The sequence below is a fragment of the Megalobrama amblycephala genome, linkage group LG19 (genome assembly GCF_018812025.1).
Source record: "Megalobrama amblycephala isolate DHTTF-2021 linkage group LG19, ASM1881202v1, whole genome shotgun sequence".
NCBI lineage: Eukaryota > Metazoa > Chordata > Actinopteri > Cypriniformes > Xenocyprididae > Megalobrama > Megalobrama amblycephala.
In genome coordinates, this window is record NC_063062.1 from 10,575,662 (window position 1) to 10,590,397 (window position 14,736).

General features: G+C 35.5%; 2 protein-coding genes across 2 annotated transcripts; both read left to right on the forward strand.

The window, feature by feature from the left end:
- The first annotated feature begins 4,990 nt into the window (after positions 1–4,990).
- On the forward strand, positions 4,991–11,535 carry si:ch211-242e8.1. Its single transcript, XM_048169498.1, has 9 exons — positions 4,991–5,171; positions 5,327–5,437; positions 7,088–7,201; positions 7,260–7,272; positions 7,382–7,488; positions 8,467–8,658; positions 8,884–9,040; positions 10,407–10,595; positions 10,862–11,535. The coding sequence occupies exons 1-9, from the start codon at positions 4,991–4,993 to the stop codon at positions 11,073–11,075; spliced, it is 1,278 nt and encodes a 425-aa protein (XP_048025455.1). The 3' UTR covers positions 11,076–11,535.
- Positions 11,536–11,590: 55 nt separating this feature from the next.
- On the forward strand, positions 11,591–13,474 carry LOC125254720 (P2Y purinoceptor 6-like). Its single transcript, XM_048169489.1, has 2 exons — positions 11,591–11,812; positions 12,111–13,474. The coding sequence occupies exon 2, from the start codon at positions 12,142–12,144 to the stop codon at positions 13,066–13,068; it is 927 nt and encodes a 308-aa protein (XP_048025446.1). The 5' UTR covers positions 11,591–11,812; positions 12,111–12,141; the 3' UTR covers positions 13,069–13,474.
- The last annotated feature ends 1,262 nt before the right edge of the window (positions 13,475–14,736 follow it).

Genomic DNA, 14,736 nt, shown 5'->3' on the forward strand with positions numbered 1-14,736 from the left:
TAGTACATTATTTAGTTCTTATAACTTAAATTGAAGCAATCTATTTTTTTCATAACTATTTTAAATGTTTTTGAAAGAAGTCTCATATGCTCATCAAGCCTGCATTTATTTGATCAAAAATACAGAAAAACAGTAATATTGTGAAATATTGTTACAATTTAAAATAGTGGATATCTATTTTAATATATTTTAAAGTATTATTTATTTCTGTGATGCAAAGCTGAATTGACTGAAATTTGGTAAAGAAACAAAATTGTCTTTGAAATCTGGACAGTCATTGAAAACTGACATTCACTGAAATCTCATAACTGAACAAAACTGACCGTCATTAAGATCTTGTAAAGGAACAAAACCAACTGTCATTGAGAACTCGCAAATGAACAAAACCCACCGTCACTGAAATCTTGTAATTAAAAAAACTGACAGTCATTGAGAACTCGTAAAGGAAACAAAACTCCACTGCTATTGAGATTTCCTAAAGGAACAAAACCAACCATCATTGAAATCTCATTTAAAAAAAAAAAAAAAAAACGACTGTCTTTGAAATCTCGTAATGGAACAAAACTGACACTGAAAACCGTAATTGAAATCTCATCATTAAACAAAACCAATAGTTTGAATTGTTCTGAACTTGACTGTCATTGAAATCTCATAACGGAATAAAACTGACCATCATTGAGATCTCTTAATTGAACAAAACTGACCATCATTGAAATCTCGTAACGAAACCAAAGTGACTGTCATTGAGATCTCGTAACCAAACAAAACTGACCAAGATCCTGTAACCGAACAAAACCGACCATCATTGAAATCTTATAAAGGAACAAAACTGACCATCATAGAAATGGTTGATGGTTTTGTTCCTTTGCGAGATTGAACAAAACTCAACCATCATTAAAATCTCAAAAAACAAATCTGATTGTCATTATAACCTCAAAGCAGAAAAGAACCAACTGTGATTGAAATCTCATAACAAAACTGTCAACCATTGAGATCTCATAAAGGAACAAAACTGACTGTCATTGAGACCTAGTAAAGGAACAAAACCAACCATCATTGAAATTTTGCAATGAAACAAAACCGTCCATCTTTGAAATTTCGTAAAGGAATAAATTAACAAAACCTACCGTCATTGAGATCTCATAAAGAAAATAAACTGTCCATCACTGAACTCTCAGAACAAAACAAAACTGACTTTTGTCTTTGGAATCTTGTAATGGACCAAAAAATCTTGTAATGAAACAAAACTAACAATCATTGGGATCTTATAAAAGATTGAAACTGACTGCTGTTGAAATCATTGAAATCTCATAACGAAACAAAACCGACTGTCTTTAAAATCTTGTAAAAAGAACAGCGAAACAAAACAGACAGTCATTGAAATCTTGTAATGTAACAAAAATTACATTGAAAACTGACCATCATTGAAATCTTGTCACAAAACAAAACCAACCATTTGAATAGGTTCAAACTCGACTGTCACTGAAATCTCATAACGGAATAAAACTCGAAACGAAACAAGACTGTCTTTGAAATCTCGTCACAGAAGAAAACCAACTGTCACTAAAATCTTGTAAAGCAACAAAACCTACTGTCATTAAGATCTCGTAAAGAAAATCACCTGTCCATCATTGAACCCTTGTAACAAAACAAAATTGACTTTTGTCTTTGGAATCTTGTAATGGATAAAAAAAATTGTCGAGATTTCATATTGGAACAAAAACAATTGTCATTGAAATATCGTAATAGAACAAAAAGGCCCACCTTTGAAATCTCGTAAAATAACAAAACTGACAGTCACTGAAATCTCGTAATGAAACGAAACCGGACATTATTAATATGTCTAAATGGAATAAATCAGCCCTCACTGAAATCTGACAGTCATTGAGATCTTGTAAAGGAACAAAACCAACCATCATTGAAATCTCATAATGAAACAAAACAGACTGTCTTTGAAATCTCATAAAAAACAAAAACAACTGAAATCTTCATTAAAATCTAATAGAATAAAACTGACTATCATTGAGATCTCGCAATTGAACAGAACCAACCATTATTGAAATCTCATAACAAAACAAAACAGTCAACCATTGAGATCTCGTAAAGGAGCAAAACTGACTGTCATTGAGATCTAAAGGACCAAAATCAACCATCATTAAAATTTCTTAAAGAAACAAAACCGACCATCTTTGAAATCTCGTAAAGGAACACAGGGACAAAACCTGCCATCATTGAGATCTCGTAATAAAATAAAACCAACCATCAGTGAACTCTCGTAACAAAAACAAAAATGACCGTCTTTGAAGTCTTGTAACAAAATGAAACCGACTGACACTGTAAACTGACCAACATTAAAATCTTGTAATAAAACAAAACTGATCTTTATTGAAATGTTGTCAAGGAATAAAACAGGCCGTCATTGTAATTGCATAAAGGAACAAAACCAGAGATGTAAAGTCCAGGTTCAGAATGTAAAAGTCCTCCTCAGTATTTTGTTCCAGTCACCTGGATTTGCTAATTAGCACAGTTTTTCAGCCAGGAGGTAGAACTAATTAGTGAAATCAGCTGGCTGAGTTCATGCACAGCAAAAACTCCAGTGTTAAATTAACCCTCCTCTGAGTATATGTGAGACCATTCTCAAGAATTTAAAGTGTTAAAATAAGAGTGTTAAATTAACAATGAAGCAGTGTTAAAGTTAATGAGATAATTAAGTGATTAACTGACCATTATTGAAGACACCTGATGTTAACATGCAGAATCACAAAAGGGGAAAAGAATGCTTTTAAGTCACCATCATGTAGATCAGGGTTTGCATTTGTTGGGCTCTTGACCCTTGACTTTTTTAAATATTCGATTTTGTTTGGCTGCTGTAACTGAGTTGCTACTGTAACAGCCAGACAATCAAAGACAAAAGATGATCAGGTGGTTTTGGTTATGTTTTCACATTATTATTTGACCTACATCACCAAACTCATTTAGAGCCCAATTGCAGAGCACTGAAACAGGGATTGTATTTTTAATTAGTTAATGGCAGAACACAATTATTGCATTCAAATGTCATCATTTGACATATTAAGTCACCAATAGTTAACAATTTTCATCTGATCTCAATTCACCTTTTTTTTTTTGCTACTGCAAATGTGGTTGATAAACACACTGTCACAACAGCCGGCAAAGACAAATGTGCTATAAGAGTTAAGAGTCCAACTAATGGAAACGCCAATCACCATTGTGGTGACTTCAAATGAAACAATCATGAGCGTTAAACTTCTGTAGATGAATGACAGAAATAAAGTCAATCTGGTTAGTAATATGTGAAGCTGTAATGCTGTTTGTGGAGTTGTTTAATCCTCCTCTGCTGAGATCTAATGTCTTTTTTTTTTATCTTCATTTGATTTCTTTTAAGGCTGTGGCTGAAGTCAGTTGTAGTTCTTGTGTTTCTGTTTTTCTGTTCTCTTTATCTTTAGTGATTCTGCTCTTTCAAATATCTTCCTTTGTGTACAGCAGAACAAAGAAATTTGTAAATTATGACACTATTTTCATTTTTGGGTGAACTTTCCCTTTAAGTGTTGAGCAATTGCGATTGTTAAAATTAATTAATCCTTGATATGTGATTCTTTTAGTTAATTTTTCTCATAGTGCCTGGATATCAGAAAAACATAAAAGTACCTCTTAAAAGCCAGAGAATCATCTTTACAAGATTTTATTCATATTTCACCAAACATTTTAATGCATGGAAGCATCTTAAAGCTTAAAGGATTACTATGGCAGATGCTTAGTAATTATTTGACATCCATGGCCAGTTGTAGATTAACTAGTGTTCCATCAGGACATGTGAGCAACGCAGCATACTGCATCAAGTAAAGAATTAGTGTTCCAGTACTTAAAAAAATTTAAAATATGCAACAAACTCACTGAATGCAGTTGAACACAAGGGAAGCTGTTATTTGATTGTGTCTCTGGGAACACATCCATCCTCTGGGTGCTCTGTGATTTATCAAACATTCATAAAGCATTCTACAGGAAGACAGACCATAGATGGAAAAAAAGAAAAGAAAAGGGTACTGCTAGCATTGAATGCATCTTATCATATCCATAAATACTGATATATATATATATAAATCGTGACACTGTTGCCACGGTTTCAGTGTTACGCAGTGAGGAAACCTCCCAATAGCATCCTTCTGACACTTCCCACGCAGTCTAACAGGCTCTCTGCACTGAGATTGAATCCCACTGTGCTCATCTAAGTGAACAGTATTCATTCAGCCATGCTGGTGTTGGGTCCACGTGCCATCTATAAACACCATCTGCTGTAACACGCTCTGTTTATTCACACACGTTTATTGAGCTTTCGGGTGCACAAGAAATTGTGACGCATTATAAGTCAACATGTTGATTTGGGTATATAAATATATAATGTGCCGTGTGCCTGCAGATTGTGGCTCTCTTTTCACTCTCTCTGCAGATATGGGACAGAGGCTCACATGCACATAGCCACATGCCCTGATTCACCCTCGACTGTCCCCAGAGAGAGAGATGGAGTGAGAGAGCGTGCACGAGTTACTGGAGAGATGAGATCGGGGATTTAAGAGTGCACAAAATTACATCCACACGTGCACTTCATGTTATGTAAGAGCCTTGACTGCCTCACTGTATGCTGTAGGATAACAGCGGCGGTGAGCGGACAGGCAGAGCAGATGCTGTGTACACACACAAGGAAGCCTACGCTTAATACAGCAGGAGAAACAGAGAAGGAGCTGCCATTTTTAGGAGCTATGGGCATAAGCTTGGATGAACTAAGCTTGGATGAGCTTGGATATTCACAGACACCTCTAGGAAAAGAAGCTATTTGTGATATTCCTTCACGTGGCACTATGAATGGATTATAATCAGTGATGTATAGCTTGCTACGCGGAGTATTGTGATCACCTGAGGACATAATCTGCTGTTTTGATTTTTAGGCTGTGGCCCCTGGGGGCCTTTGATCATGACATCAGTGTGGCATTTGTTGTGGGTTGTGTGTGGACTGACGGTGTGGTTACCCCACACTCACGCAGCCTCTGTGAGCCACATTCTGTTCATGACAACCTCTGATCCAACCACTGACGAGCAATCAATCAATCCAGAATATCAGACTGAACCTACAGATCCACCCAGCCACAACACAGGTAAGAACATTTGACAGACAGACAGTGTGGGATACATAGACAGAGAGACATTATGTGACAAATATAAATTGTCCTACTACATTACATGGTGTGTGGCTACAAAAACTTGTGGGTTGTGTGTGGACTGATTGTGTGGTTTCCTCATATTCACGCAGCCTCAATGAGACCCAATATGCTCATGACCACCTCTTATCCAACCACTGATGAGCAATCAATCAATCCAGAACATCAGACTCAACCTACGGATCAACCCAGCAACTACACAGGTAAGAACATTTGACAGACAGACAGACTGTGTGAGATAGATATATAGATAGACAGACAAACTGTAGCATAGATAGATAGATAGTTAGTTAGTTCTGGGAACGTTACTAGGTGACAGGTTATTTTATAGAAAATAATAAAGTTTGAAGTCATCGTTATGGTGGTGAGCATTTGCTTTAGATGGGCTCTTGATTCTTGACATTTTAGAATTAGATTTTTTCTTTCAAAAAATGCTTATTATAGCAGAAATTGCGAGAGAAATTCTGATTAGGTGAATTTGGATATTTAGTGATGATGATTCAATCATCATGGAGTGTCCTGATTCACTGATCTTCTCCAGAGACTGAACTTTGAGTGTATTAACTGTTAGCTTTGTGTTAATTAATGGCTAATTTTTTTAAATTCGGTATACTGATAGAGTTTTGAGTCTTTTAGACTCACACAGTGTTTGAACCTCAACAATGGTGACAATAAACAAAAATCTTTTTTGTGACTTTAGTAGCTTGTTTTGTGATTCTCAGAACTGATCTATCTGAAAATTTTGTCACCATTGTCGAGGTTCATATGCAGAATCTTGATGTCTGTGTGAATCAGCATGACACTGTCTGAATAATTTCTGCACAATGATAAAAACTTTCGAAATATCAGAGCAGGACAGGATTTTATGTATTGTCAAGATAGATAGTAATAAAAAAAAACATGATATTCAGTGAGCAAAGCCACTGTACGATGATGAAATCATCAATAATGAGCAACCAAATTTTTTTAACAAACGTGTTTTAGAAATTCACAGTTACAACAATTGGAGAAAAAAAGTAAAGTTAAAATGTCAAGGATCAGGAGCCCATCTAAAGCAAGCGCTTACCTCCGTAACGGTGACATTTATCAATTTTGATAAAACAACACCTCATTAAGAAGATTTGAATGAAAGAAATAAAGTCAGAGTGGTTTGTAATAAGTGAAGATGCAGAGCTCTAGAGAGATCTGTTAGTGTCTCATGTTCTGTTTCTGTTATCTGAGTTTTGTGAGGTTACCATTGTGCTGGAGAGTAGATCCTGCGCTTCAGTCAATGATGATCCAGAAACACTGATGTTCTGCTTCATGTTGTTTCATTTAAAGACAGTAACTGTGTAGTTGCTGATGCAGTGATACAGTAGTTACATTAGCTCATGCATGTGCTCTTGTCAGCTAATGACTTACTGCAAGATGTTTGCATTTTAAAGAAAAGGTTTCATAATATTAATCCAGGAATTACCTGTAAAGAGCTTATTTTTTTTTTGTAAGATTAGTTTTTGTTTGAACAGCCACTTTTGTTAGTCAGTTTAGCTCTAATTTTCAATTCAAGGGCAGCAGGGACGTTCTGATAACATTTCCAAATAAAATATGGTTCCCTAAACGTTCAGAGAACATCTGGAATGTTCTGTGAAGGTCCGCCAAATAATGTCCCCAAAGAACTCCACATCATGACCGTCTCTGAATGTTCTGGGAATGTTACTAGGCAACGTCCTTACCAGTGGGGACGTTCTGAGAATGTTCTGGAAACGTAAAATTTCTAGATAGATAGATGTGACAAGTATAAATTGCTCCACTACATTACATGGTGTGTGGGATTGTGTGTGGATTGATTGTGTGGTCACCCCACATTCATGCAGCCTCAGTGAGACCCAATCTGCTCATGACAACCTCTGATCCAACCACTGACGAGCAATCAATCAATCCAGAACATCAGACTCAATCTACGGATCTATTCAGCAGTAATGAAACAGGTGAGAAAAACTGCAGATATGTTATACTGATGAAAACATTAAACTTTTAAACTCTGAGAATTAACTATCAGGTAATTATATAATGTGTTATGGGTTCCCATTTGGCTAATTAAAGCAAATTTATATACATGATATATACATTTTTAATATTATATATCTTTTTGTTTTTTTCACACTCAGCCTCAGTGAGCTCTATTATGCTAATACTACCTCTGATGCAAGTAATGCAGCACAATCAACCACTCCAAAACATCAGAACGACTCTACTAATCCACCCAGCAATACAGGTGAGAACAATTACAGACAGACAGACTAGATAGATAGATAGATAGATAGATAGATAGATAGGCAGATTTTAGCACTTCATATACACACAATTTCTCCTCTCCCATAAAAAAGTCTGACTTGTCAACGGATAGCCTAAGTGCACTTTCAAAGGTTTTTGATAATAGGAAAACTGTGTGGAACTAATCAATATTTGATAAAGGGCCTTATCTTTATTTAATCAGTTGCTACTCCAGAAACAGGGGGGAACTGGAGGGAGGAGGAGTACTTGATAGTGAGCTGGGATGGGACAAGAAGCTGGATAGGGAAGACAGTCACTGATATGCTGGCACTGATACAAAGCAACATATACTCACTGAACACCATGCAAATAGAAGACAGACATTTACACATTGATGAAAATTCACTGTGGTTCACCACAGGATATGTGTGAGATGTCTCACTGCAAAGGAAACACATGTCTGCAGCAAGATGCATGAGGCAGAAAAAAATCTATAACATATGCAAAACAACTTAAATGATACAATCATTCTCCATAGAAGGTTTAATGATGATGAAAGGGTTTCAGGCATGTATCATGATTCAGTTTACACAGTTTATAGGGATAGTTCACCCAGAAATTAAAATTCTGTAATGTTGTTCCAAACCTGTAAGTTTCTTTCTTCTGTTGAACACAAAAGAAGATATTTTAAAAATGTCAGTAATCAAAGATGATGATAGCCATTGACTTCCATAGTATTTTTTCTCCTACTATGAAAGTCAATGGCTACTGTCAACTGTCTGGCTACCAATATTCTTTAAAATATCTTTTGTGTTCAACAGAAGAAAGAAACTCAAACAGGTTTGGAACAACATGAGAGTAAGGAAATGATGACAGAAGTTTCATTTTTGGGTGAACTATCCCTTTAACACATCACAAAATATTCAAAGTCTTTGCTCTGATCTTATCTACACGTCTGTCTGTTCATGTGTTCCTACAGGGCTTGCATGTATTTCGGTGCTTCCACCACGAAGGGGATCATACTACGTGGAGCATGGCACAGGGGTGTCTGTGGGCTCTATGCTTGTGTTCTGGTGTAAGGAGGGCTACCAGCTGGTTGGCCATGAGAAAATCACATGCATCCTGCATGCAGGCATCCCTCGATGGAGCAGCTACCTGCCAGTCTGTGAGAGTAGGGTAGCCATTTAATTACTTTTTTTTGGAAAGACATTTATCCTTATAATAAAAAAGCCTAGTTATTATTTTCATAGCCAAATTTGTTTAAGCAAATATCTGAATTTAAAATCTGTAAGATTGTGTTTAGGTATAAAATATCTCAAGGATATTTACAGTTTTTCTCTCAGTTTTAATATAACTGGCCATCAGTCTGGTCAAACCAATCCTATTTTTTCCCCAGGTATCCCTCGGCCAAATGACCAGGGACTTCGCATTGCTTTACTGGTGTCTGTGGTGAGCGGGGTGGTCATCCTCGTCATGACTGTGTGCTTCATCGTCTGCTGCTGTCAAGAGCGCATGAGCAAAAAGAAGGAAAAGCAAAGGACAGGCAGAAGCAGGTTAGTCACTTTAATAATTAAAATAACCTTAAAGATTACATTTTTTGATTATTAAAATTCATCAAAATCATTAAAAAAGTGTGGTGTCTTTCAATAAAATAAAATAAACAAATATAAATTTGCCCCATAAAGTATATGTACACTTTAGCTGCACGATGAATGTATAAATCTAATTGCATTACATAGCAGATTATCAAATCAAGTGGCATTTATTTTAAATAAAGAAAAACATCTTAAATATGTATTTTACAAAAATGTGTTTGTTAGCTTTTAAATTAAAGGGTTAGTTCACGCAAAAATGAAAATTCTGTCATTAATTACTCACCCTCATGTTGTTCCAAACCTGTAAGTCCTTCGTTCATCTTCAGAACACAAATGAAGATATTTTTGATGAAATCCGAGAGGTATCTGACATCCGATAGACTGTAATTACCATTTTCAAGTCCCAGAAAAGTTGTAAAGACATTGTTAAAATAGTCAACGTGACTAGGGTGACTAATGTTATGAAATGACAAAAATACTTTTTGTGCACAAAAAGAAAATAACTTTATTCAACAATTTCTTCTTTTTCCCTGGCAATCTCGCTATTGACATAGTAAACACAGTGCAGCACTTCCTGGTTCTACGTCAGAACGCCGGCTCAGTATTGGCCAGTGCTGTTCATGTGAGCAGCACGACGCAAGCGTGTGATGCTGATGCAGAAGCCGGCCAATAATGAATCGTCATTCTGACGTAGAACCAGGAAGTGCTGCACTGTGTTTACTATGTCAATAGCGAGACTGACAGGGAAGAAAAGAAATTGTTGAATAAAGTCATTATTTTTGTTTTTTCATTTCGTATTTTTCATCTCTTTTTTTGCGGACAAAAAGTATTCTTATCGCTTCATAACATCATGGATTTCATCAAAAATATCTTAATTTGTGTTGCGAAGATGAACTAAGGTGTTACGGGTGTGGAACGACATGAGGGTGAGTAATAAATGACAGAATTTTTCATTTTTGGGTGAACTAACCCTTTAAGACTAAATATCTGGACACTTTCTGGTTGTCAAACATTAAGAAACTAATTCATCCATTAAAATGACCTTGAATACTTGGTTAAGTGAATTAAAAACAAATGGTTTGTTCTGAGAAAAGGTCTACCATAATTTTTCCCACCACAGATTCCACTTGGAGGTTCTGAATCTAATGCAATTAAATTCATACATTTTTATGTGTGGTTTATGTGTTAAACAAAGTCTCCAAATACCTGACTTGTTACATTTCCTTGATTAATACATAGGCTTAGTAAATATACTGTGTTTTAAAGTGCACTATAAAAATGTAAACAATCATAATAATGTGATGGTACTGTCGTTCACCTTCAGGAGAAGAGAAACACGGAGCTCTAGGTCTCGGAGGAGCCCATCCTGGTTGGAGAGAGAGCAGCTAGATTGGGAGGCATTCCCCCCACCTAAACTTTTCAGCCTGTCCCAGCGTCTTGACCGACCGCTGCCTCCTGGTAGTCCTGTTTATTCTGAGGTCATCAGAGCCTATGAGAACAGAGGGTATGAGAGGTAAGGAAAGTCATTGTAAAATATATTTAGCTGTTGTATAACATATGTTTATTTAACTGATTTTCTTCCCACAGAGACTCAAAGTGAACTTCCCTTTTGCCTGTATTTATGGCATAATATGCCTCTGACTTGTATTGGAACCCACAACACTAGCCCACTCGCTACAAACATACCACATACTATTATGTAATATGTGGGAGGAAGTGTAAAGCCACAGGACATATAAGAAGTGATTCAGTTTCTAAATTCTCATTCTTTCTACACAGAAGTCAAGAGAGTCTGCTGAGAAGCCCCCATACCACATACCCTACATATCATGCCAACAGTCAAATCTACCCAGCCCTTGTATTCCAGAGGGTTCAAACTGAGCCAAACCCCTCCACCTCTTCAACCACCCCAGTTTACGTACAGATTTCTACACCTCCCAAAAACAAGACCCCACACGCTCCTTCTGTCACTCACCCACAGACCAACCATTAGTCAAATTTCTCATCAGCAGCACCGAATGTGGCCAAGACAATACAAAACAACACTGCACAGCTGTGGCGGACAGATTTAACTGGTCGAAGCACTTTGATATTTTTAATGTTGATGATATCTTTTAATATTTGCTATACTGTAAATATACCTGAACCTGGTTATTTTTGTCAGATCTTTAACTGATAGCACTAAAGATACCTAATTTAACCAAACTGTAAATAGCCGTTTTGATTATATTGTAAGAAAATAAGACCAAAATCTTTTTGTTTTGCACATAGGAATTTGCTTGAGGTGGCCAACTACCACCCATTTTCATTATATTATATTCATAATGTGTTGTAAAACAGCGGTATGTACTCTTTGTTAGAATGATCCGTTTGTTAACTTAAAATCTGTAACTGTAAAATTTGCACTTTAAATGCACTGATTCATTTGTAATAAATTGTTGGGTTGATCTGTTTTCCTTGTGCTATTCATTGAGTCCAGATGCCCTTATCGATTTGGGTAAAATTTGCTATATGTCTTTTTTCGAAACCAGAACGGATGTGGAGAAAAAAAAAATCTCATTTTCATTGGGTGGTGGACACCATGCGTTCAATGAACCAGCAGAGAAATTCAAATACTTTTACTTAATTTACATCGACAAAACAGAACAAGAACTGATATATTTAAGATCTGTCAAGAAGAGAGAAGAAAAAGGACAGCGAACAATAAAATTCATCTCATAGCCAGAAAAGGTCAGTCTCAAAGTTTTCAGTAACATTTTCACAACTTTATTTTATCTTGTTTAGACATTTATGTATATATTTATATATATATAATTTGTTTGTTGTCTATAGACATTCAAAAGTTTGGGGTCAGTAAGAATTTTTTTTATGAAAGATTGTTTTATTCAGCAAGGATGCATTAAATTGATCAAAATAAATAGAAAAATTTAAATTGTAACAATGTTTCACAATATTACTGTTTTTAGATGAGAATTTTGCAGTATATTTGCCTTGATTTTGTACTAAATACAATTTTCTTTGTTTACAGTGCTCCATCAACATGGCAAACAGCACATCAAATGAAACCCATACAATCTACAGTAATATCAGCAGTCATGCAAACAATATTCACATGTTTTTTCTTATCATTGTGGATAAGTGCAATGAAAAAGACTATTCCTATGTTCGCTTGCCACTGGAATTCTTTAACTCTCGTGCTGGGCCTCCCAACTAATGTGGCTTTACTATGGCTGCTGGTGAGGGGCGAGAAAGCTTTGTCACCTTCTGAAGTTTTGGGGCTCAATCTTGCCGTGCTGAACATACTCTATTGTGTCAGTCTTCCTCTTGATGTGTACATTTCTCTGAGTAGACGCACTGGAACGCTTCTCCCAGTTTCTGAGGCCATCTCTATCCTCAATGTGATCGGCTGTCCTCTTCTCTTGACCAGTATGTGTGTGGAGCGCTACTTGGCCGCAACACATGCAGTCCTCTACATGAAACTAGGGAGTAGATGGGAGTATCGTGTTGTCTGGTCGGGTCTAATCTGGATCTTAACTTTAGGCATTGCAGTGATTACCTACCAAGAAAGGCTGCCTAAATTAACTCTGTACATATCAATCACCCTTGATGGTTTCTTACTGATAATGCTGGCATGTCTAATTGGCATTGTGCGTGTCCTCCGCAAAAAAGGTCCAGGTGAAGGGCAAACAGGTGGAAGAGGTGGGTCACCCATAAAAAACAGAGCACTAAAGAACGCTTTATTGATTCTAATCCCGACAGCTGTAATCTACGCACCTCTCCTGGCTATAGCCCCTTACATTCTCACGCTTAAGGTTGGAGATGAAGCTAGTGACTCACAATGTATGATTTTGAATCTGTTCCATACCTTTCCCAGTCTTGGGGCCTGTATCGGGCCTGTGTTTTACATGTCCCGTGCAAAACAACTGCACTGCTGCAAGAAGAATACTGAAAAAACAACTATGCAAGAGCTACAGCATCCCAAGTGAAGTTTCCATTATGGCTTCTTCATCTGATATATGACATGATGACGTAAAAAACTTAAACTTTCTTTAATCTTTAAATATTGCTTGTGGCTTTTAGTTTTTACTGATATAAAAAGAAGTATAAACATAAATAATTATTAGTCAATAATATTCAGAAAATTGTTATTTGGTGACAATATAAGTTTTTACTGTATTTTTTTCATATAAACCTCAAAGAAACCTTTTTGCAATCAATTAGTCTAGGCTACTTTATCCTTTGTGTTAGTAGTAAGTGTGTTAGTAAATGCTGTTTTATTTTAACCTATAAAAATATAGTATTTTCAGCTGGTTAAACTTAGAAATGAAAGATGCGAGTTAACTTTAGTTGAGTTAACTCAACTAAACATAAGTTAACTCAACTTGAAGATAATCTTTGTTTCAACTCACAAATAGTCAAGACAATGTATTACTTTAAGTGTAATTTTTAACTTTATTTTAAGTTAAAAATTACACTTAAAGTAATACATTGTCTTGACTATTCGTGAGTTGAAACAAAGATTATTTTCAAGTTGAATTAACTCACATTTTTAAGGCAGCAGGTGAACTTTCATTTCTAAGTTTAACCAGCTGAAATGTTTTACAGTGTAATACATTTATAAATATTAAAAACTATAAATATTATACATAATATGCTAAATAGTATATCAGGGGCGCAACTGCATATTTGCTGTGGGTTATGCAAGATCCCCCCCCCCATAATCAATAAATAAATTGATGATAATATTTTTTTTTTAATTGTTAGAAAATGTTTTTAGATACCTATGAAATTTAAACCCAATTTCGATACCACAACAAAACAACAGCTACTAACTATAAAGTTCAAACATTATTAAAGACAAGTGAACAGTAGGCTACGTAAGAACATAAAATAATAAAAGCAATAGTACAAATCAATACAGTAGAAAAAAATTGAATAAACAGTGCTTTAAGATTTTCAGGTAGGTCTAGTAGTATTCAGGTACAGAAATTGAATAATCAAATGTAAAGTAACACTGCATAGTCTTCACTGAATAATTAAATATAGATTAATCTTTGTTAAAGCTACGAAAGTTATTCAGTCAAGAGCAGTGAGTGATTTTCTCTTTGTCTTTTGTTGTTTGATTAACATTAATGACAGGAATAGGCTGCTGTCACTTTTTAAGCCTCTCCTCCATTGACATCCATTCAAAAAAAAAGACCTCTGGTCTCCTTCCTTGCATACCGCAGTGTTAGGAGGTATTAGGACTCATTTACGGCATTACCACCACCAGCAAATGTGTAGTAGTATTCAATAATAGGCGTTGTGTAATACTGAGTGATATTGTATATTGTCTAAAGAAAATAAACAATATCGATGTTTTCTTTCTTTGGCTTTCATTTTTTTTACCAATTTTAATAAAACTTGTAATGACTATGACTTCCATGGTGATGCTGATATAATGCGTTTTAATGAATAAAGAGAAAATTAATTATTTTATTATAAATATTGGATTATATTGTTGTTTACTGAAAATAAAAAAGTGATTTTTCTCTCTATGACTTCCAGGTTTCAACAAATAAATTAGACTTGAATTGTAACGATTTATGACTGTGTATTTATGACAAATAATGATATAACATTTTTAATGAATGGAGGTAAACAAAATATAAAGA